This window comes from Pseudorasbora parva, chromosome 3 (genome assembly GCF_024679245.1).
Source record: "Pseudorasbora parva isolate DD20220531a chromosome 3, ASM2467924v1, whole genome shotgun sequence".
Lineage (NCBI taxonomy): Eukaryota > Metazoa > Chordata > Actinopteri > Cypriniformes > Gobionidae > Pseudorasbora > Pseudorasbora parva.
In genome coordinates this window covers 8220637-8245780 of record NC_090174.1, presented here as the reverse complement: position 1 = coordinate 8245780, position 25144 = coordinate 8220637, and the positions used below count along the sequence as shown (strand labels likewise).

Genomic DNA, 25144 nt, shown 5'->3' with positions numbered 1-25144 from the left:
TCATTTATTTCAAAAGGAGAGCAGTGCAATACAAAACTTACAAGATGGGCTTTAAAACAAAAGGGGGAGAGATATAAATAAACATGAAAAGAAATAGTAAAAAAAGAAAAGAAAAGAAAACATACATACCCGAGTGTGCACAGTGGTGCAGTGATACAGATACACTGATTTAAAGCACACAGGCCATGCAAGAAGAGTTAGCATGCACAAATGAGCTATTCTTACAATAAAATCTCATGTCCTTTTTACAAATATTCTTCATATTAAAGAACTCAGGAAATTAAATCTTTTATGGCTTTTACTCCATGTCTAGCTTTTAGTTTTGCGGTTAATAGTGTACAACAATTAATACAATGTTAGCACAAAGGTCTATATTTATAAATGTTTCTTCTTCCAAAAACAGAACAAACATTTTGATGACAACTAAAGAAAAAAAAAAAATCAATGTTCTTCAGAATGCAGATGTTTCTCCCCTAATATCACATTCCTCTGACTAGAGCTAGTATAAAGCATTCAGGAAATGTATCTGAGAATTATTGCAATTTTTGTCTAAGCGGTGCAGAAATGACACATCACCGTTAAAGAAATAATTCACCCAAAAAGGAAAATTCTGTCATCATTTACTCACCCTACAAACCTAAATAAATATGATTTTCTTTCTTCTGTTGAACACAAAATAAATTATTTTGAAGAAAATGGGGAAAAAATGGATGGAAGTCATTGGGGCCAATAGACTGAATCTTTTCTAAATATCTTCTTTTGTGTTCAGCAAAAGAAAGAAATTCATACAGGTTTGGAACAACTTGAGGGTGAGTAAATGATGACAGAATTGACCTTACTCGAACTATCCCTTTAACTGAACTCTGTGAGGTTCTGCCACCACAAGATGGCAGTCATGACATGATACTGCTGACTGTGGAAAGGTCAACAAGGACATATCAATGCTTTCTTTTTCCCCATCACTAAAAATCTCATCTCTTTCCCAGCCACCACCTCTGCGTGAAACCCTGCCAAAGTAATGATGCGTACGTTTGACCTCATATGATGGTACTGTTGATGGGATACTTTGTTTGCCTTGGTTTCTTCCTGTAGATGCCAAATATGATTATAACCTAAAATGTTTTATTTATTAGTCTTGATCGTCTAGTATGCAAGCGTGGCCTTTTTGCCCTCATCCTCAGATTAAAAAAAAGTCTCCAGGCTCAGTCTGCCTTGGAAGATTGAGTGATCCTTCCTCTCTAAAATATTAAATATGCAGCAAATCTATCTGCTTACATCAAACTCAAACTTGTGTGACAGGCGTCTCCTCTCTTCACCTTTTAATCTTTATCTCAGAGACACAAACACAAAATGGATTTTTATGCTCACTCACTCACTCGCTCCTTCCTTCCTTCCTTCCTTCCTTCCTTCCTTCCTTCCTTCCTTCCTTCCTTCCTTCCTTCCTTCCTTCCTTCCTTCCTTCCTTCCTTCCTTCCTTCCTTCCTTCCTTCCTTCCTTCCTCCCTTAACTTTTACAGTATAATGAGTATAAATAAGTAAATTTTTTGAACTGAACGCTGTCAGAAGAAATTAAGAAAAAAATCACTTTTTTGACTGAATTTGATTGAAAACTGCTGCGTGAGTTGCTTTTGTAAGTAGTTATAACCTACATTTAATAAAACAAGGAATTCATTAATAAACTGCTTTAAACTGCAGTGGGTCTTTGGGGTTTAAACATCAATAATGTGTTTATTCTCTGTAAGTAGCTATGCATACGACATAGGCTGTATATTACTGTAAAATCATTTTGACAGTATTAACCATTTATGCACACAGAAGGTTAATTGCACAGGCCATTGCAAGAAAACACACAGGAAAAATTGCAAGATTATGATAGATTAACAAAAACCAAATTAAAGTGACAATGTGTTAAAAATCTCATAAAAACAAAACAACAGATGATTCATAATCATGCATAATTTAACGACATAAGCAAAAATAAACGTGTCAATATAATATAATGGACAAAGCAGTTTAGAACAAACTAAAGTGTATTATTTTAGAAAGCTTGTCAATCATCCATGCAAGAAATTGTGGTGCTTTAGCCGTGATGTGGAATTGATAATAGTTAGTAAAGCTTTATTATGGAGTTAAAGGTGTGTTGAGCTGACATGAATCACATAATTATTGGCTCACTGGAATCAGCCGGAGACTTGCAGCGTCGCATTGGGCCGGGACTCTTAGTGGAGCCCCTCTGTCCTTTAGGGGCCTTCATTACCCGACACTCTACAGCAAGAGTAACAAAGACAGAGCATTAGTATGAAGACAGAGACTTTACTGTGACAGATTCCATGAAATGTGAGGAAACACCTTGAAAACCGTTGTGCCCTTGCCATATGTTTCCCACACAGAAATACAAATTACACACATTATCAACCTATTTTGTTTGTTTGGTTGGTTTTACAGTCGTGCCAAGAAAGCAATTTGAAAAGTGAAAAGAGGCATTCAGAAACATCACAAAACAACATGCAAAAAGTAGAAAGGAAAACAGATGTAAGGACATTCTTGTAAAAACCAATTCAATTACAAAACCAATTTCAAATGGAGATGAAATAGAGATTCTACTAACTATTAAGTAAATTTGCAGCATTGTCAGCTAAATATCTGTTAACGCTTTGGGCCCTATTTTAACCACCTGAGCCCATGGTCTGAAGTGCACGACGCAGGTGCACTAAGGGCATGTCTGAAATTTAACTAGTTTGACGACAGAAAAAACGGTTGGCGCGCCAGGTGGGTCCAAAAGGGTTGTCCCTATCCTCTTAATGAGTCATGGGTGTGATTTGGGGCGTAACATGTAATAAACCAATCAGAGTCTTATCTGCCATTCCCTTTAAAACCCAGATGCGCTCACACCATGGCAGATTCGCTTAGCCTGACACGCCGGACCCACATCAAGATATTTGGTCGGGAAACTCACCATTGACAGCTCAATCCGAGGGGCGGGATAAACGGTTCTTTTTAAACTCCCTCTGCACACGATAGGATAGCGCTACAACCAACCAGAGCAACGAAGGTGAAGCAGAGCTCGTTGATAGATTCAACTTTTCTCGTATCTGGTCGGCTAAACTCCGAACACATCTTCCCTTTTTAAGAATGACTTCAGTGCCGTTCTTTGTTCTTTTCTCAGAGAAAAGCTTAACTCCAAGTCTTCCAGAGTCGCGGTCAAAGCTAATTCGAAAGACCGCCGTTCGGTGTTTATAGTAGCACGCAAGCGCAACTCGGCCGTCATTATGTTAAGCCCCGCCCACCGACTCTATACATGATATGATTGGCCCGACCAGAGTTTGGTTTTTACAGCTCCGAAGTGTATTGAGAGTTGTTAGACGACACTCGCGGAATCCTAGGGTAGGATTCACTATTTACATGGTGGGATATGCTATAATCAAAAAATGTTTGTGTGCTGCGGCCATGTGTGTGTAATAAACAGAGTGTGCGCACGTTGTGTACACGCCTATATGCGCATATTACTAATGCGCCCTTTAAACAACAAAAATACTGCGCTATTGACTTTAGAGCAGGTTTTTGTTGGTCAAGGGTGCAGTCGTTTTCAGTGTCTTCAAAATAGCAACGCGCCAACAATGCTTCTGAACACACCTCATATTCAGACCAGCACGCCCACGGGCGAACAGATAGGCATAAGTGCATCTGCTATTTAAACAATGTGGAGCTGGATGTGAAAATGATAACTGCATCAAGCTGAAACTAGCAAAAAAAACATTTGCGTCGAGGCCTGGCGTCGCATTGCGCCAAGTGTACGATAGGGCCCTCTATTTTGATGCATCTGCATGTCACCTTATTCTACTAACCCGAACCCAACACCTAACCCTAACATAGTCTACTAATACTCTTATGAGTGTTAGTTTACATGTAGTTGCAAAGTTACTTATAGTTAGTAGAATGTCTAAATTGGACTAATGTGTAACCAAAAAATGTCAACACTATCTCTGCATGTCAGAAATCACACACATTTTACAGAAATGCGAAAAAGAAACGCTATTGTTTTGTAAGTAGCATGTCGTGTTTGCAGTAATAAAAACATAATATAGCTACTTTCATCTCTGTGTATCTTGTAGCTTGGAAACGTTCTTGGTGATGCTTCTACTGCAGACACAAATCAGTATATTATTTCTGTCTGTCTGTCTCTCTCTCTCAGACACACACGAACACAATCCTCTTGAGCTGTCTGACGCCTTATCTGACTCTGAACCTTATTACACCCATGTGAGTCGCACATCGGATATTTTCATATGTAAATGTGAATTTGAATAATGCATTAAGCCATTTGAAAGCGTGATTCTGAGAGGCTTAATGAACGACATCCAAAGGCATGCAGCTTCCTTCTGCTCTCAGACTGAAAGTGTTAATGAGAGACTAGGACTTGATTGAACTAAGATGCTCCTGCGCAAAAGTCAAAATAGTAAAGGTATTAGTGTACAAAATGTTATTCCGTTTAATATGTCTGTCTATTATTTAAGTAAAAACTAAAGCCATTCCAACATCGCCCTCTAAATGGCAGCCATTCTGGCTGAAAATATTTTGATCAGCTGAATCGAAGGCTTTTCTGATAACAAGGGGGCTAAAAATAGGAGGATTTATTTTACTACTGTAGATTTTTGTTTGAATTAGAGAATTACGTTTCTGTTTGGTCAGAGAGGGGAATAATGTTGCAACCCACAGAAGTGTCTTTACATTGTTACACTGTAAACAAATATTTAAAAATAAATTACCTGGTTGCCTTAAAATTTTGAGTTCATTGAAATTAAAAATTTTAGTTAATACAATGAACATTTTTTAGAATTGACAAACTTTATTCAAATATTATTCAAATATTTTGTAAGTATATTGGGTAATTATGTTTTATTTGTGATGATGCAGCCAAATTGTGTTATTTTCATTATTTATCATTTTTTTATGTGGTTCAGATTCAACAATATTGTGAGTTTTTCTTTATTAAACCAATTTCCTTCATTGTATCAACTCAAATTTTTTATTTCAATAAACTCAAAATTTTAAGACAACCAGGTTACTTACGTTTTTAAGTTAAACCAACAATATATTTTTTTTAAAGTGTACTAACAGATTTTTAAGAAAATAAGTTTGTTTTGTTTAGGGGTTTGCTTAAATACAACCACCGTTCACTTAATGCTGGGTTATTTGGGAAGCTGAACAAGATGACAAAAATTATGTTACAAGATGAATGTCTAACACCTCTTTTTACAAACTAACAACTGAACATTTATTTTTGAGAATCTGTGCACGTCTGTAACAAAAATACAGACTTAGCTGTAAGAACATACACAACTGTTACAACTATCTGGAGATGAAACATGATTTAGTTTGAGCTGTAGAAATAGATACAAAACTATATTCGATTTTTCACTTATTTGTTAATAGGTGTGACCTACCGTTTTCATCCAGAGAGAAGTCATCCTGTGCATAGCGGAATTTTTCTGGTCCACAGGCAATGAAAACGTCGTCATCACCAAAAAAATCTTGCAAGCAAGTCACCTAAAAAGAAGATGAGCAACAAAATATTGAAACAAAGATATTTAAGGAAGCTGGGCTGATTTGATCCAATTTGAGTAGATAATTGTCCACAATCAGTAACCCAATGGGGCTGGGTTGGGAATACAGAGACGTGTAAGATGCCATGCAAGTCACACAATTTTTCCTGACTTTCAAACATTTAACCCAACCCAGCATGTGTCAAAACAACCCAGTGCTGAGTTTGTTTGACCCATTCCTGGGTTGCAAAAATGACCCAAACTGGGTTGTTTTTAACCCAGCATTTTTAGACTGTAGCATGTATATCTGCCATGTGCTGGCAATTAGAGTGATGGTAACACACAGACGCATTCGTACACAGAGTTTCCTCCAGTTGTTCATAAGCAAGGAACTAAATGTTTTGGACATTGTCGGAGACAGCTATTTGACATTCTGTGCTAAAATTGGGTCACCACCAGCCAAGTACAGAGTCCCACCCCAGTCTATCACTTCCCACACACACACACACACACACACACACACACACATACAAAGAGAGAGAGCGAGACAGTGATATATGACAAAGCTAATCTATGCCGCCCTTGCAGAGAACAGCTGGCCAGCAGGGTGTGTGCCTGCATACTTGAATCGATGTGAGTGTGTGTGGATGTGTGTATCTGTGTATGTATGTATAAGTACATACAGTCAAAACAAAAATTATTCAGACACCAGATATAATTTTTTACTATAGTGGGTAAAGGACACTATAGTTAATTTATGCGTGACGATAAGTGAGGATATATTGTGACATATTATACCCACAAATTCTTCATTCAGTACCAGCACCATTTTACCAGTAAAACATTCAAATTTGGGACCAAAATTATTCGGACACTTTGACATGACCATGTTTTGCCTAAAGGTGCAGTGTGTGAATTTTAGGGGCATCTAGCTGTGAGGTTGTGAATTGCGACCGCCCACCACTCACCCCTCCCTTTCGAAGCACATAGAGAAGCTACGGTGGCCGACACAGGACAGAAATGTTGTCGTCGGTGAGAGCGGAGAGTTTCAGAGGAACTCTCAGCACTAGGCTATAGTGCTAAAATGTTGTTTGTTCCAGGCATTTTGATAAAAAATATTTTATAAACAAGGCCCAGTTCGACGCTGGATTGGCAGATTGTCTGTAACTGAAAGATCGAGTGGTCCCAGCGATAAAACATCCTGGTCATGAGTCGAAACCTTAGGCTGTGAGTGAAACCGCATCAAATGTCTGTGTTTTGTTGGTAATTCATAGTTTTCAGTCACGTGACTGTCGCGGAAGCCTTGGAGGGCAAAACGCCATAGAAATCCTTTGAACTGCAGCACAAGCCTATCAAATTTCCATCTTAAAACAAAAATATGTGAACAAGATGCACATTTTGGGCACTTATGATCCATATACAGTACCTGCTGCAGCATTTCAATCACCAAAAACAGTGGGACGCTTTTAAAACGCTTAAAGTGAAAAACACTACAGGGTGAGTTGTACCAAAAAGGATTCAATTAAGCAAATTTTAACACTAATCTAGGATTTGTTGATATGGGTTTTATTTTAAATTGCGTTGTTGCACCACTTAATTTTAAACACAGATTAATTACGCAGTAATATCGTTATAGAGCTGATCAAGCAGCAGACGGAGGGAGATCCGACAACAAGGAATCGGCATTAGTGCAACCCACCCTTAAAGTGCCTTAATGTACTATAACAGTGATATTAAAATATCAAATTCAGTTTACACCCCTTTTTGATGACCCATGCTATGAACAAGCAAGTAGATGAGCCAAGAATATGAACGCAACAGTTTTTTTTTTTTGACAATGGGTTTCGATGGTGAAAACACTTCACGAGCAGCCTTGTGCTGCACTAATATTCTGTGTTCATCTGCTTTCCTGTACAAATGATGCCACATCAGTAAGGTGTATATTGAATTTGGTATTTTTATATAACTGTCTTACTGCATTAATACTCACTACAAACCTGGAAAAATGACTGGCGGTCAATGGATGATAGCCTTGTTTTGCCCTCCAGATGGGCGTTTCTAAGCGCGTGACGACACGTGAAAACTATGAATTTGTGTGCAAGTGTCATGTCAACAACACGAATGTGTAGTGAATCACGGGATAATGCCATGAAGTATTGTGTCTCTGTAGCTCCGCCCACTGCATGCCTCTACAAGCCCGGCTGTTTCCGGAAAGATTCGGTACGTTGTATCTGTCTTTTATAAATCTGATAAAACTAAAGACGAGTCTTGGGAGATAAGAAGGATGCAATACTATAGGTACTCAAGATTAACATGAGACTGGCAGAAACTGTGTTTTATGTACCCTTTAAAGGGTAAGCTCACCCAAAAATGACATTTATGTCATTAATGACTCTCCCTAATGTCGTTCCTCACCCGTAAGACCTCCGTTCTTCTTCAGAACACAGTATAAGATATTTTATATTTTAGTCCCAGAGCATATGCAGTCTATGCACACTATACTGTCCATGTCCAGAAAGGGAATAAAAACATCATCACAGTAGTCCATATGTGACATCAGTTGGTTAATTAGAATCTCTTGAAGCATTGAAAATACATTTTGGTACAAAAATATCAAAAACCACGACTTTATTCTGCATTGTCTTCTCTTCCACATTTTTTTTCACAACCTCAAATAAAGATTCAAACAATTCATGAATCAGTGAATCGATAATGTTTCAGATCGCCAATGTCACGTGATTTCAGCAGTTCGAATAGCGACTCACGAATCACGAAGTTCGAATCGAACTGCCAAACTGCTAGCCTAACAAGCCAGACCCACATCAAGATGTTTGGTCTGGAAACTCACCATAGACAGGACTCAATCCGAGGGGCGGGATAAACGGTTGTCTTTCAAACTCCCTCTGCACGCGATAGGATAGTGCTACACCAACCAGAGCAACGAAGGTGAAAAAGAGCTTGTTGATAGATTAAACATTCGCCGTATCCGGTCGGCTAAACTCCGAACACATCTTCCCTTTTTAAGAATGACTTCAGTGCCGTTCTTTGTTCTTTTCTCAGAGAAAAGTTTAACTCCAAGTCTTCCAGAGTCACGGTCAAAGCTGATTCGAAAGACTGCCGTCGTTTGCCAGTTTCTGTGTTTACTAGAAGCACGCAAACGCAACTCGGACGTCATCATTATGGTCCCGTCCACCGACTCTATACACAATGTGATTGGCCCGGCAAGAGTTTGGGGAATACAGCTCAGAAGGGTATTGAGAGTTGCTAGACGACACTCGCGGGCGGATTAGATTTGCTGCTGCTAGGCTAGATTTCTAGGCTACCAAACTGCTGAAATCCCGTGACATTGGCGATCTGAATCATTTATCGATTCACTGATTCATGAACCGTTTGAATCTTTTTTGAGAAACACGGAAGAGAAGACTTGAGAATGCTGAATAGAGTCGTAGTTTTTGATATTTTTGGACCAAAATGTATTTTCGATGCTTCAAGAGATTCTAATCAACCAACTGATGTCACATATGGACTATTATGATGATGTTTTTATTCCCTTTCTGGACATGGACAGTACAGTGTGCATAGACTGCATATGCTCTGGGACTAAAATATGAAATATCTTAAACTGTGTTCTGAAGATGAACGGAGGTCTTACGGGTGTGGAACAACATTAGGGTGAGTCATTAATGACATCAATTTCATTTTTGATGAACTAACCCTTTAAGCAAACTGATTGACACTACATTTTGATAATATTTCACAAGTTAGTTTGCCACTTTTTTTGCAGCTGAGTGTTGAAAACGTTTTACCCAGCCGTCCAATCACAATGGAGGAGGTGTGGGACAAATACTACCACTCAACCATTCTCCTTGTACCATGACTGAACAACACTGGAAAAGTTAATAATTGCTGGTTACTGCATTTTTATATTCAGTCAAATTCTTCATAATGAAAAAAACTAGTACACGTAATTTGTGTAAGTTGTTAATCATAGGCGGGGATTATGCTAATTATGAATGAGTGTGAATATGTGCCCTATTTACGAATATTTGGAAATTATTAACGTTCAACTTAATTATTAATGTTCAACTATAATTAGTGAATATGGAGGAGAGTTTTCAGGAAGGTTCGTTTTATGCACAAGTTACTCATATAGCCTATTTATGTAAGTTTTAGGAATGAGGCCAAACGAATGCAAAAGGACACATCAGCCTCCGCAATGTAGAGATTCATGGCTGAACTAGATATTTATCTCCTAATATTGTTTAATAATTCCCATAATTGATTACTGGTAATATCTTAATAATGCAAGATGATCTAAAAATAAAGGAAAGGCAAAAGTGACAATGACAATACAATAAAGTTTACGTAGTTAATAGCACACAGTAAAATGGAATTAATGTCCCACTCAATAAACTATTAGTTAATTAATAAAGCATTTGCATAACGTCTGGCGCTTGATGTATTGTGGTTTTGTCGGATCATTAAAATTATAGATTCATTTTGGTGTTAATAGTAAAACGCACAATTCCAGGTCTGGGGATTACGGTAACTCTGACCAGCCGTGAACCCAGCGTAAGTCTCTGTTATGATCTCGCTTCTAAATGGCTTATTAATGCCATTCAGTCTGGAGTCTGTGTGTCAAAGAAAGCAGAACAAAAACAGCATCTTGTCAAACCACTTTACTGCCTTAACGGTATGGCATTTACTGACACATTCTGATAATTATCCAAGCTGGCATTCAAAAGCAATCAATCCGCCTGTCAGTCATGTGTCAGTCCAGCCAGCCCCCCGCACCTGCTGCCCCCACTCCCCTTCCTGTCTTCTGCTGATTATATAGAAACTGGGAAACCTCAAGAGGCAGGAGTGTGTGCTCGTGCATCTGTGTGTGTGTGTGCGCCAGGACTGCTCATAAAAAAATGGGCCATTAAAGAAGGCCTCGTGGGACACACAATCTGCAAATTGTTCCCAGACACAGCCAGTCCAGCACAAAATATAAATTTGCTTTCGCTTAATCTCAGTAATAATTTTATCCCTGTGACCGCCACAAGGCACAGAATGACCTCAGGGTCAAAAAGGCCAAAGGTCAAGAGCAGGGCTATATATGAGGTGTGTAATGAAACCATAGCAACAGGGATGTCCCCAAAGGACACGTCTCTTTCATTCTCTAGCCATATTATATGCATGCAAATATCCACTTTTACGCTCCAGATGTTTAGGGAATTCATTAATTAGGGATCCCATTTATTTATCTCCATTTTTACTTGAAGTAATCCAGTAACGTTATAAACTCAACATAAATTTAATACATTTAATGACATTTTAAATACATTTTCAGTGTGATACTACTAAATGAAGCTTTTCAAAAATATTCACAAATTTACATAAAAAAGAGAGGTGTGTCTGAATGGTCTGGTAGTCATGCTAATACTGAATGTGGATCAGTGTTAGAATGTCCTGAAGGCAAGAGGTCTTCAGTCAAGATCCTTCTGTGATTTCTGTGCTTTATGTTTATGCATGCGTCTGGTTTCAGTGTGTAAGTTCAGTTCATCAACGACACTGTAACTGGAAGCTAAAATTCAGGGTGTGTATGTGTATGTTTGACCCTCATCTGTCACCCCATGTCTCCTCTCATCCAGACACTACTAACACAGTTCCTGCCAGCCAACGTGACAGAGTTCAGATCACTGTGAGCCACAGGAACAACATTTGTGTGTGTGTGTGTGTGTGTGTGTGTGTGTGTGTGTGTGTGCCTCCATTGCCAGAAGTGATGGGAATTAATTAAGAAAAATAAGCAGGTCTAATGGGTGTGGCCCTCCCTGGATCAATGAACCAATCAAATGACCTGTTTTTCCTAGTCCCTAACCATCTAGCTTTGGAAATATTCAGCTGGAATTCCTAGTGTTGTCCTTAAATGACAATGACAGGTTTCCTGAGGACTTACACAAAATGATTTTGTTATTTGCTTATAGCTCACAGGCAGCTGTGATCATGATCACTCATGTTGCTTTGTCATGTGACATGATCAGAAGTGAAGGGAGAGTGCCTCAAACTAACAGACCTGACCTTCATACTAACAGAGTGAAACGAGGACAATATTATTTTTTTTATTATTTGTATCATTTCCTTATTTACTTTTTATTCTTACTTAACATATTCAGTATATTTTGTCCTTGTACTTTTTTGCTCTATTTTTCTATTCTGTTTCAGTCCACGCAGTTATCATTCTCATGTCCTGTCCCTATCCTACATAGTCATTGTATGTATCAGAATTAGCTTATTTGCATTAATGATGCGCTCATGCAGGCATTAACGGACAAGCAGATCTGCTTCCTCGCTAGAGAATGATGTAAATAGCGAATCCGCCATGGTGTGAGCGCATCTGGCTTTTAAAGGGAATGGCAGATGAGACTCTGATTGGTTTATTACACGTTACGCCCAAAACACACCCATGACTCATTAAGAGAATAGGGACAACCCTTTTGGACCATGCACCTGGAGCACCGACCATTTTTCCCGTCGTTAAACTAGCAGAAGTGGATTCGGACACGCCCTAAGTGCACCTGCGTCCTGCACTTCAGATCATTCACTTAGATTGTTAAAATAGGGCCCACAGACTTGCAGTTAGTCAGGAAAACACAAACTCTAGTCCTATACAGTGGCCCCGAAAAGCAATTGGACACTTTAGGATACTTAAGTCGCACATTAAAGTTGTCAGGCCTTTATTACATTTATACAAAATATCAAACCATGTGTCATATGAACATATGATGCTAGTGCTTTTCTTAGGACTAAATTATTTTATGGGCCGTACTTAAATCCATCCATCAAATCATTTACTTAAAGGGGTGATGAATTGAGAAATCAACTTGAACTGAGGAAACGTCCAAAATATCTATCTATCTATCTATCTATCTATCTATCTATCTATCTATCTATCTATCTATCTATCTATCTATCTATCTATCTATCTATCTATCTATCTATCTATCTATCTATCTATCTATCTATCTATCTATCTATCTATCTATCTATCTATCTATCTATCTATCTATCTATCTATCTATCTATCTATCTATCTATCTATCTATCTATCTATCTATCTGCTGTTACTGGCCAACATACAGGGCTTCTGTTTGTGAGGAAACACTTATTTTGCATGCATATTTGGTGCTAAAATTGCTGTGCTCACCTAAACAACCGGTACTAATATGTTTCATACCATCAGACACAGACTGCAAAACATTGTACCTAGTATCTTTTGGTTTTGTGCTACAGTGCACAATGGAAATCACCATATCTTAGAAGAAAAGGTTCTATAGAACCTCAAAGTGCTCAGTCAGGCGCTTAATATATAAAACCTTTTAGGGGTTCCCATGGGATCATTTTATAGATTGAATTCGGTTTGTTTAATTTTTTTTTATTGCATTTTATGAATTAAACAGCTTGTCAACATTTAAGACATTTCTCCTTTATATAAAAGCTTTTTGGCATAATGGGTTCTTAAAATGTAATGGAGCACTTCAGTTTTCTATATAGAACCACACTGAACCTTTTTTCTTATTTAAAATAATGTTAATAATCTGCAAAACATATAAGTCACAAAGACAACATGTTAATAATCAATTTCATCAGCATTACAATTTTATGAAAATGATTCTTTTGTCAACTACTCTATGCAAGTATTGGACAGAGCAAAATTGTAAGTGCCAGACTCCCAGCGGACACTGAGTCAACAGGGACTGACTGCTGATTATGAGTCTGTCACTCAAACAGAGATGTACAGTGATTTTAGACTCTAAGTGATAAGCCACGCATAATAAATCATGCATGTGATCTGATAAAAAAACAATGCTTAATGTTAATTAATATTAATGAATCAATTTAACTCCGCTTTGTTGCTGCCATGTCAGCATGTGTGTATATGTGTGTGTGACACTCATTCCTGCCAAAGTGAGTTCATGAACTGTAATAGTTTTTTTTTTCTTTTTTTTTTCTGTTCTCTTGCCAGAACTTTGTTCTGGTCTAAGTTTTGTTTGAAATATTTAGCGTCAAATTAATGGAAAACCCTGTGTAAGCTTCTTAGGGTTATATTCGTTTTTGACCCAAATTTCACAAAATAACAAGCTGTAGTTGGTCATTTTATATGTCATTCAGATCCAAATCGGTTGTACTTGGCCAGAATAATCTTCAAAGTAGACCAGACTTTATGCTGATAGTTTAAAACCAGGCTCTGAGACACGTGACATGCTATACAAAAAGTTAAAAAATACTTCAAACGCAGATTTACATGTGACTGTTTGATAATTTTCACAGCTATAATAATCACTACATCTTATGGCTCACACACACAAATAAAGGACACATAGACTGACACCCCCTTTAGTCCCTAATCCTTGCCTACCCAGCTGCCAGAACCACATGCCTCTTATTCCTCAATAACCCCTCCCAAACACACCCTCAAATCTAATATAGGTCATACAGGAGTCCCCATATAACTCACACACACTCACTCTGACACGCTGCCAGTCTGTAGCCTGTCAATTATTAACAAAGTCCTTTATTGTTTCAATGCTCTTTGCGCACAGATGTGACCATATGCAGTGGTCAGCCTGAAAGGTGTACGCCGTTCACAGAGGCGTATCCCGCCTGTGACTGTGTGAGTTTCAAAGGGCTACGTGTAACGGAGGCCAGATAGTAGTAGTTGATGTGCGAGTAAACCTCACTCCTCTGACCCCGAGAGACGGACGCTCTAGCGACTGACACTAGGTTGCAGATTTTAGCCTCCTTGTTAGAGCGTCCGACTCTCATGCCGGCGGACCCGGGTTTGAGTCCCGGTCCTAACAGTAGGGGTTACATACGCAAGAGATGATGTCACCATATTACTTTAGTATGTAATATAGGTGTTTGTAACAACACATTTTTCACATGGTTTTGGAGATATGTTTTTGCAAAGTTTTGACAGAAAACCACCCTGCCCCATAGAGTTGTCACCTGTAGAGGTCAACCAGTACTTGCCTGAAAAAGCTGCAACTCTTTTAATGCTGCTGTAGGCCTCTGCCTTCCTAAACAGTTCTCTCTATGTCTTCTCATCAATGTTCAAGGATGCCCTGCTCTGATAATTTCATTGTTCTGCCAAATTTTCTCCACCGTATATCTAATGCCTTTTAGTAGCCCTCATCTGAGCGATACCTTCCAACAATGAGAACCCAGTGATGCTTTGCAATCTCTTAGTGGTCCATGGCTCTTGTAGTAGCAGGTGCACCCAAGATGTTCTTCAGTTTTATTGACAATAAATGGCTTTCTAATCTGATATACAGATACCCCTTTATACTTTCTGTTGAAAATCTATAAGAAGCATTGCACCGACATGTTAAAGCAGCAGTAGGTAACTTTTCAACCTTCATAATATGTTTTCAAAACTCTTGTGATGATACATCAATTTACAATAGGTTGAATGACACGCCTGCCATAGCCTGACGGGTTAGGCTTTAATCGTACTTTTAAACTTCGGGTTTTCGAGCCCAACTATAGTTTGTTTGTCGGATGTTATGAAGCAGCACAGAAAAATAAGAAAGTAAAAAGGTTTTGTTGGAGGAAAGCAATAAGAGGAAACAAAAAAGTGATGGGATTAAAGGCAGGACGAGGATCAGCATTGGGCCAGCGTTTGCTTGTTGGCGTGAGCTGAAGGAGGCGTGACCGATGCTGACTCGGATGTCATGCTTGCTATGGTTATTACCAACCCCACAAACATTGAATTAAAGTATCATAGATTCTGTAGAACGGTAACAAATAGATAGACTAGGCTACTATAATGACGCTGGCTTGTAAACGTGAGCATCGCGATCATTTGGCGTTTGAAAAAAAAATTTAATCCATGAAATTATATTCATATGACATGCTGAAACATACACTCTAAATTTTTTTTAGTAAAAAACAACCAATTGTTGGGTCAAATATGGACTAACCCAGCAATTGGGTTGTTTTAACCCAGCGATTGGGTTGCTGGGTTAAAACAACCCAATTGCTGGGCTAGTCCATATTTGACCCAACATTGGGTTAAAACAACCCAACATTTTTTAGAGTGTATGCCACTGTACCTGGGATGGAGACATTTCATTCATATACATATCTATGAGTTCAGGGCTATCATAGTTGTCATGTCAACAAATGCACGCCATCCCCTGATGTTGGATGACAGAGTTTACGACAGTAGTAGAGGACAATATTTTAGTATTTTACTGTAGGGGGACCCCGAGAGCAAAAGTTACCTAGTGCTGCTTTAATTGACTCTCATTAGAGAATCAGTAAGCAGACTGCTAGGGTTAGTAGAAAAAGTGGACATGTACATGTTTGCAAAAGTTACTATATCTAGGGGACCATCAAAAATAGTGTTTTACCAAAACATCAAGGCAGGTTTGTTGGGACATGTTGGAGGTAAACTTTTGCAGGACTTTAGCCCTCCAGGACCAGGATTGGACACCCCTGTTCTAGCAGTTAAGAGGTATACTGCATGCCTCTTGCTTCGGTCTGCTGCTCTGTGCACAGATGAATGTGGTTTCAGAGCGGATGGACAAATTAATCATTTGGAGGTCGATCAATAATATTTTTTTGTATTTACAACTGCTGATTCCATGGATAATTTCCTGCTAAATTTGGCTGAAATATAAATTATTATTATACTGTAGTTTATCAAAGGAAAAAGGTTTATTGGCAGATACATTTTTTGCGCTCTCTCATTAATAACATTTTGAATTTGTTTTAAGACTTGCTAAGTCTTAAAACATCCTGCCAGTCTATGACAAAAGCGCTCTATACAAATATACCATATGAGGAGGAGGAAGAAGAGAAAAGGCCTGGCTAATATTTTAACACCATCCAGATGTTTTCAGACTTGTTCTGGAATCATACTTATATCAGATATTATATCTTTTATATATGAATATCATATTTAAAGCTGAAGTATGTACGTTTTTGTATGTTAAACACATTCTCCTAAACCAGTTTATTGTACATTGACTAGTATTAGTATACCATTCATTGGTTTATCTCCCCCAAAGTGTAACGATTGGTGTCATCAAAACTTTTTACGTCAATCTCTTTCCAGCTCTCTTTTCGCATTACAAGAGAAAATCTTTGGTAACAAAAGAGCAAGCCCAAATGTTCTATATTTAGAACATTTAATATTTAAAAACATTTAATGTGCTACAATGGACACGTCAAAACTGTACAGCACACATTGAGAAAGACGAATGTCTTGTGTAGACAGCCTCAAACAGCTGTGGCGCGTCATGTCAAAAAATACGCCTGCCGCTGATATGCTTGATGGGTTTATATGTTTGCAATGTTGTTTGAAAATATGCTTTCTTTTTGTTACATGGACTATACATTATCGTTAATTCATATCTTTTTCATAATTTGAGGCTGGAACATTCATAAACTGATGAATGCTTCATACCATTTACTGTATAAATGAGTGATCCAGTGCTTTAATATACTGTAATAGTGCCAGACTGATATGTTTGCTGACATTCAGCTATTTTCAGATTAAGCTGATAATCACACTTACAGTACTTGGCCGATTAACAGAAGTGTGTCATTTTCTAAAATACCCTGCCAAGTGATAGTGCTATTATGTGTGAATGCTGTCCAAAATAACATTTTGTCAGTAATAGTCAATTACAGTCAATAACTTATCTGCAATAGTCAATTATAATGTTGGCTCATCATATCAGATCATATCAGCATAATAGCTATTCAGATCACAGATATGTCTGAGATGTAATTCTGTTCATTTACAATAACAGAGGTGTGTGGATTTAATAAGAGCAAATGAGTTTCATTGGGAAACTGAGTCAAGTGCTTTTTGTTTTATATCACACTAGTTTAAGGAGGGTTTTGCAAATACCTTGCACATAGCCGAGACAAAAGAACAAAAAATGAAGACACAGCCCTCATCCCTCCCCTGGGAGCTCTGTTTGTTTTGGGGATGGGCGTTGACTGTCTGCGATTGCATTTATGCTGCTATTCATTTAGCAACAGACGAGAATGATAAATGATTATTAAACACTCTCACGTGGGTTATCGCCCCGAGTAATCACACTAATTAATGTCTGCTCTCACTTAAAAGAGAACAGTTAAAGAGGGCTCAACTCATGGAAACAGCTAACCCAAAAACCCAGAAAACTGTGCGTGCGTGCGTGCGTGTGTGTGTGTATGTGTGTGTGTGTGAGCATAGCACCAGAACATGCAAAGCGTATGCCAAAAAAACAACACACACAGGCAAACAAGGTGAGAGACTCACAGAAAGACAAGAGGAGGGAGAGGAGAGAGACACAGACAGAAGACAACCAGAAAAAAGGGACTAGGTAGAAATGAAAGACAGGAAGAGCAAAATAACTAGTAGCTTTTTCCAGCACACAGTTGTGCTTGCTAGTTTAAAACATGCATGTTCGGTGTTCTCTATCTATCTATCTATCTATCTATCTATCTATCTATCTATCTATCTATCTATCTATCTATCTATCTATCTATCTATCTATCTATCTATCTATCATCTATCTATCTATCTATCTATCTATCTATCTATCTATCTATCTATCTATCTATCTATCTATCTATCTATCATCTATCTATCTATCTATCTATCCAATCATATAGATTAGCTATGTCGTTTAGCTATATCAGGTCTATGCAAGTGAAAGTGAAAAGACAGAGAGAAAGAATAAGATGCATCCCCAGGCACTCACTCCAGAACAAAGACAAACTGAATTCATAGTGATTTTTCTGACATCCCTATTTAAGCAGAGTGCCTGAGAAGAGAGAAGCATCACATCTTGACAATGACAATTTGAACCAGTCAGAAACCTGTCAGAGTGCATTTGTTGAAAACCATATGAAAAAAATCACAATAACATTTAAAGTCACCATCAAATTAGAATGAAGTATGTATTATTAGTGAGAACATTATATTGTATTACATATACATGTATTTATTCATTTTTATGAATCAGAACTTTTTTTTAAGTGTGTACACTGTACAAAAAATGTTTTGGTTTTTGTTGGTTTAACTTAAAAAATGTAAGTAACCTGGTTGCCTTATAATTTTGAGTTTATTGAAATAAAAAATTTGAGTTGATGCAATGAAGGAAATTTGTTTAATAAATAGAAACTCAAAATATTATTGTATCCGAACCACATAAAAAATGGATAAATCATTTTGCATGTTTCACTGCATCATCAGAAATAAAACACACACAATTAAACAATATGCTTACAAAATCTTTTAATAATATTTTAATAAAGGTTGTCGAATCTTAAAAAATATTCATTGTATTAACTCAAAATTTCTATTTTAATGAACTCAAAATTTTAAGGCAACCAGGTAACTTTTTTTCTAAATAATTTTTCACAGTGTAGATACTGTGTGAGCATATATCAGTAGAATACAGTCAAAAACCTGCTAAGCTCTGTTCTACACCCACAAAAAAAAAAAAAAAAAAAAAAAAAAAAAAAAGAGCTGAGAGACTGGTTCTTACAAAAGACAGTTAAAAATGAGCGTCATCATTATTCACCCTGAATAATCTTTTATCGCAGCTTCCAGGAGCAGCAATATGCTAATATAGCAAGCCTTTTTGGGAATTGTGTCCTTAAGATGAGCTGTGTCCTTGAAACTTACGGATTAGCCAGATTACGAGTCAGCACTTGGGAAAAAGGTATATTCATACACTTTTATTTATATAGTCTTGGTGAATAGAATGAAAATCACACCTGCATGCAAAACCTTCCCAACAAACACATGAGATGCACCTTAGGTAACTTAGTGGTGTGTTTTTGTAATTTAATGACTTAATAATTTACAATTTAACTGGCGCGCCATGCTCATAATTTCATTGCTCTTTATATAGTGAAGTGATATACAGCTTGTGTCTCCACATTTGCATGCGCAATTGAAGAGTGTGTGCAACGTGCACAGTATAACGTCTGACAGGACAGTAAAGTTCACTTTTCTGGCGAAATACTTATTACTTTGTAATTTACAAATATAATGTTAGAATAATGACACTGGCATATAGCCTGACAAAAAAAATCATCTGACAACAGAAACTGAATCAGGACAACGCATTTTACTCAGGCAATTCTTTTTTGTTTTTACTCTTCACGTTAAATGTGCTGTATGTAAGTTTTTCACTTTCATAAAGCATACAAATACCATAGTATGTTTGCAGATATTTAGGAAACAAGCTATATTCACCTACTTGTTCCTCAGAAGAAAAAAAAAAAGCTAAAGCCAGTTATTCTTATAAAATGTGCGTTCCATGTCAGATTTTTGTATTGGTCTGTGTGATACCCCACGTTGCCAGTTTACCCAACAGTATTTCGACACGACAGGTTGCCAGTTGGTGTAAAATACAGCATATTGCTTCCGTGAAAGTCAGCAAACAAACTAGGTCAGAGATTGCAGATTCTAACCGACCTAAAAAGCCTTGGCATCCATCTAAAACTTTCTATGAACGAGAGCATATTTAAATGTGGATAAATCAACTCATCAACTTATAGAGTGGCTTTCATTGTCAATTTTGCTCGCTCTGTTGCGTGTCCTCAATCTGGCAACCCATGTGAGCATCGAGTCTGAAGGGGCGGCGGAAACGATCTCCAATATTATAAATTCGGACTGCATTACCTATATCGACCACTAACTATCAATCCTACATAACACACCTTTAATTATATTCAAGTTAATATAATAACAATCATTTATTATTATTTTATTGAAATGTATTGTATTCATAAAATCACCAGTGTTAATGTAATGTGAACTGATACGAGTCCACTTACAGGGACAAATCATTTTGTTTTACTCTTTTCAGTTTGTTTGCTGAAAGTTCTTTGATTCATGTAAAGAGTGAAGACCCTTTAAAAGCTTCTATTGGCAGCAGAGTATGGTCTTACTGTTCTTTTTGCCTGGATGTCTCAGTAGCAGAAATGTGAGATCAACACTGCGTACGAAATTGAATACTTATCTACTATATATAGTAGGTAAATAACATTATGCAACGTATTTGACACAGGTAGGTCACATGATGACAACATGGCGAATGTAGTATGTCCAGACTCTATTCAGACTACATACAATATATTGCCAAAAGTATTGGGACACCCCTCCAAATCATTGAATTCTCTCCTGACTGCATTGTGTCAAGTGTACATTTTGGTAGAGAGGGGATTATGGTGTGGTCAGGGATTGGGTTTGGCCCCTTTGACTTCAGTGAAATTAACTCTTAATGCTTCAGCATACCAAGACATTTTAGACCATGTCATGCTCCCAACTTTGTGGGAACAGTTTGCTAATGGCCCCTTCTTGTTCCAACATGATTGCGCACCAGTGCACAAAACAAGGTCCATAAAGACATGGATGAGCGAGTTTGGTGTGGAGGAACTTAACCGGCCTGCACAGAGTCCTGACCTCAACCCGACAGAACACCTTTGGGATGAATTTGAGCGGAGACTATGAGCCAGGCCTCATCCAACATCAGTGTCTGACCTCACAAATATGAAACACACTCCTAAACCTTGTAAAAAGCCTTTCCCAGAAGAGCTGAAGCTGTTATAGCTGTAAAGGGTGGGCCAACTCCAAATTAAATCCCATTTAGAATAGGATGTAATTAAAGTTCCTGTGGATGTAAAGGCAGGTGTCCCAAAGCTTTGGCAATATAGTGGAACAAACTTTTTAACTGTTGCAAATTAATTTCAAATTCAAATCTAGTACCTACTCAGAAAGTACGCCATTTCAGATGCACCACAAATGATTATCATCAAATCGCAATCACAGTACATAACAACACATTATAGCCCTATACTATAAATAAAAAATTCTATGTTATTCCCTTTGACCAGCTCTTTTCTTCCCTTCCAGTCTTCTGCACGGTCACACTCAAAAGTGACGTTATTATACACTGGCCACAAGTCCCATAAGACACTGCTGTCATGACAACTGTCTGGCCAGCTGTTTCATAGCTGACTGATATAGGATTCAAACTGGATGTATTATTTGCCGTCATACACAGTATACAGGAGGTTTGGTGTAGCTGGCAGGGGCCCTTGTAGTAAATACAGTACAGAAATGCACCGCAGTGTGTAATCTGAGGGGGTACTGTGTGTGGTACAGTAGATTTTGATGGTTTCTTGTACCATCATGTATTTGGCCTTGTGAAGCTAAACATAAAGCGTCCACTCAGCGTATTCCTGCAACACTATTGTCACTGCAATTGCTGTTCCATCATTTGCCTGCAGATTTGTTGTCGCCATAGCAACATCCTCTGCTATTACTTGATGTCTATAGCCCGCTCACTCAGCAAAACAGAAAAGAAAAAAGAGAGAGAGAGAAAAAAAAAACGTCACTTGAATGGCTAGGCAGATAAGGGTATGTGTGAGGGAATGAAAGAATCTGATTGGCTGTGAGTGAGATCATCCGCATATTAAGAAGGCTTTTTCGTAGTTTTGTTTCAGGCAGCACAAAGACTGTGCTGAATTTTAATACTGGACGTCCGTCTTCCTCTGGAGGTAACCGCATACACCCCTCCCCTAACTGCGCTTACAGCACTGATGAAGAAAGAGAGATATCTTAGCCTTGTGCTGCACACGCTAGTTACCGATTGGAATACAAATAACCTGCTGGACAAAGAAACCAATCCACACTGGACCTTGGTAGCATTCTTTTTTAAAATCATAATATGCCTCATTCAGTTAAAATAAAAAATAAAATATAATAAAACAAATATAGCCATAAGCGGTATTTTACAGCTGCCATGTCATGTATGCCAAAATATAGCCACTAGCATGTGTGTGTGTTTTAAAACAAATATATAATATGACATTATCATTATCTCTTTAAGTAGAACGTCAATATATTCAGTCATGTCTGGCAACTTGACAGATGTGTTATCAATTACATTTGGATATAAATGATAAAGTAGACCTATTATCTACAAGATGTAATATGTCTCAGGTGTCCCCGGAATGTGTCTGTGAAGTTTCAGCTCAACATACCCCAGAGATAATTTATTATGCTATGCTGTAAATATAAAAAAATTTGAGTGGAAGGAAAAACATGCTGTTTTCATGCATGTCTCTTTAAATGCAAATGTGCTGCTGCTTCCCATCTGCTTTCCAGAAGAGGGCGGAGCCTGTACAGCTCGTGTCAAATATGAAAACATCTGTTTGGTTTTGATTATCATCTCTATCACGGTTATGGTCACACACACGTGCCATTGCAGTTTTTTATCATCATGAATGTTTATTATCTGATTGCGTTTTAAATCCATTTTAGTCTAAACTTCTCATATAAGGTTTTCTGAGTGCACACACCTGAAGCACACGCACAGAAAGCTGGATGTCAGACGGAGCATCCCATGAGTATTAAACAAAAGTTCTCTTTCAAGTGTTATCGTGCTTACACTGTCAAATACACACAAGGTTATGTCAAAACCATTCAAAGTTATCATAAACACAGTCCGTTATGTCTGTGAACATAAACAGCAGGGAAAGAACTTAAGTGTATATTAGATGTGTGTATTAAAGTGAAAGCAGTGTAATATACATTACCTACTGCTATGCTGTTAATATGAATTAAACAGCAAAAGAAAAACAGAACTTCACCCACTGCTCTTGACTGAATAACTTTATTATCTTTAAAAAGAATTTCTTTCTTTCTTGCATGCTGTTATATGCTCTGGTGAGTAGATAAACAGGCCCCACTTTATAGTAAGTGTCCTTAACTACTATGTACGTACATTAAAATATAAGTACAGTGTACTTATTGTGTTCATATTGTATTGCAAAACACATTTGCTGATATTGAGGTTGGATACGGGTAGAGTTAGGGACAGGTGTGGTGGTCTGGGTAAGTTTAAGGGTAGGGTTAGGTGTAAGGGAAGTGTCAACAGTGTAATCATAAATGTAATTACAGAAATTAATTACAGATGTAATTACATGCAGGCAATTTAAAAAATGTAAGTACGATGTAAAAACATGCATGTACACAATAAGTGTATCATATCAAATTATTAATTTAAATGTGGGTACAAAGTTTAGGCCACCTAATATAAAGTTGCTCCGATATACACTCAGGGCGGGGTCTATGCTAATAGGGTGGAGTCTGTCAGCAGTCACGGGCGGGGCCTAAGCATATGTGATGTCACATTTCTAGAACAACTTGTTCGGAGAGACTGTTTATGATTTATGGAGATTTTCAAAAAAAATGTGGGTGAATATATACCATTATAGGCTGGTTGTGTACAGACACTGCCAAAACATTTATGTCCTAAATTTTGCATAACAGGTCCCCTTAAGGTAACATTTAATGATTTCTTTGCAAACTGACTATATTTATAATTCTTTTGTATCAGTTATATCAATTTAATTCCCATGCGCTTTTAATACATGGGAAGCAATTTAACTATTTACACTGATTCAAAGCTATGAGACACATTCCAATTTATAATAATGGCTGATTTTTTAGAAATTGTCAGCCTCAACATAAATTTTGCATGCTTTCAAAATGTCATGTTGTCCATGTGTACATGTTGTTCATTGCATTCAAAGTCACTATGATTTTGCCAGGTAAGACATTCCTGGGTCGACATTTTGCTAATCCTGGAACAACATTCCTGTCTGAAAATGTAATGTTAACCCTATCCCTACACCTATACCTAAACCTACCTATAACTTATAGGGGTATTATTGGTGAATAACACAGCACTTAGCCCTGGTTGTGAGCCTAAATTTGACATAAACTGTAAACTTGTCCATCAAATCTGAATGTTGATCCAGGTAAATGTTACACTGAAATTGAGTTCACCGGGTTTAGGAAATAAAGGTTGATTAAGTGCACCTCAGCAAACAGAAAAGAAAAAGGCAGTATGACCCCTTTCATTCAGGAACGATGAGCTGTGTTCCATTAATCATGTCTCAGCTGTGAGGTGTGATACTGTCGAGTGTAGTACTACACAAGAGCCACAAGATTTATAGTGTAGTGCACAACCACTAGATTGCAGCCGAATACAGGGAAAGAGAAACAAAATGGCCCCGTCTCTTTGTCTCTTTCTCGCTCTGCCTGTGTTGCTCTAAAGAGAAACCAGAATGAAGGGGTGCAGTTCTCAGAGACAGAGAATAATTATGCCTCTTTCAGAATATGTTAAACAAAATTGCACCCCTTCAAGGGTGAATATTTCTTGACACCGTTTCTCACACAAAAAAAGCTGCACAATATATATATATTTTAAATTCCACTATATTTTATTATCACATTCTATGCTCAATTCTGCATAAGCATATGATTATTAGGGTGTTTGCTAAATCAAAAAACAAACAAACAATTACTGCACTGTTTTGTGTTACAGAAATGAAAGATACCTGAAATTGTGTGGCTTTTTTTTCTCCTGGAAGACAATAAAATGGATGACAATTACAAAGACTAGACGACTGGCTATTTTGACTGCCAACAAATCGTATCACCTTAGCGTCAGGTTTTTCACATGCAAACAAATTTTGTATTAAATATTTATAAAATAAGGGGTGTGTCTTAACACAGGTGGTGTGGTTTTT

General features: G+C 37.6%; 1 protein-coding gene across 2 annotated transcripts in view; it reads right to left on the bottom strand.

The window, feature by feature from the left end:
* The window catches only part of LOC137070513 (neuronal migration protein doublecortin-like), a 72385-nt gene that overhangs the window by 6704 nt on the left and 40537 nt on the right, over nucleotides 1-25144 (bottom strand). The window contains exons 4-6 of one of the 2 annotated variants that reach the window (XM_067437727.1): nucleotides 5444-5546; nucleotides 4089-4139; nucleotides 2175-2264 (exon numbers count right to left, since the gene is read on the bottom strand). In XM_067437727.1, the coding sequence (XP_067293828.1) occupies nucleotides 2175-2264; nucleotides 4089-4139; nucleotides 5444-5546 (244 nt within the window). The remainder of the gene's footprint in view (nucleotides 1-2174; nucleotides 2265-4088; nucleotides 4140-5443; nucleotides 5547-25144) is intronic. The other variant, XM_067437728.1, reaches the window with a different exon arrangement.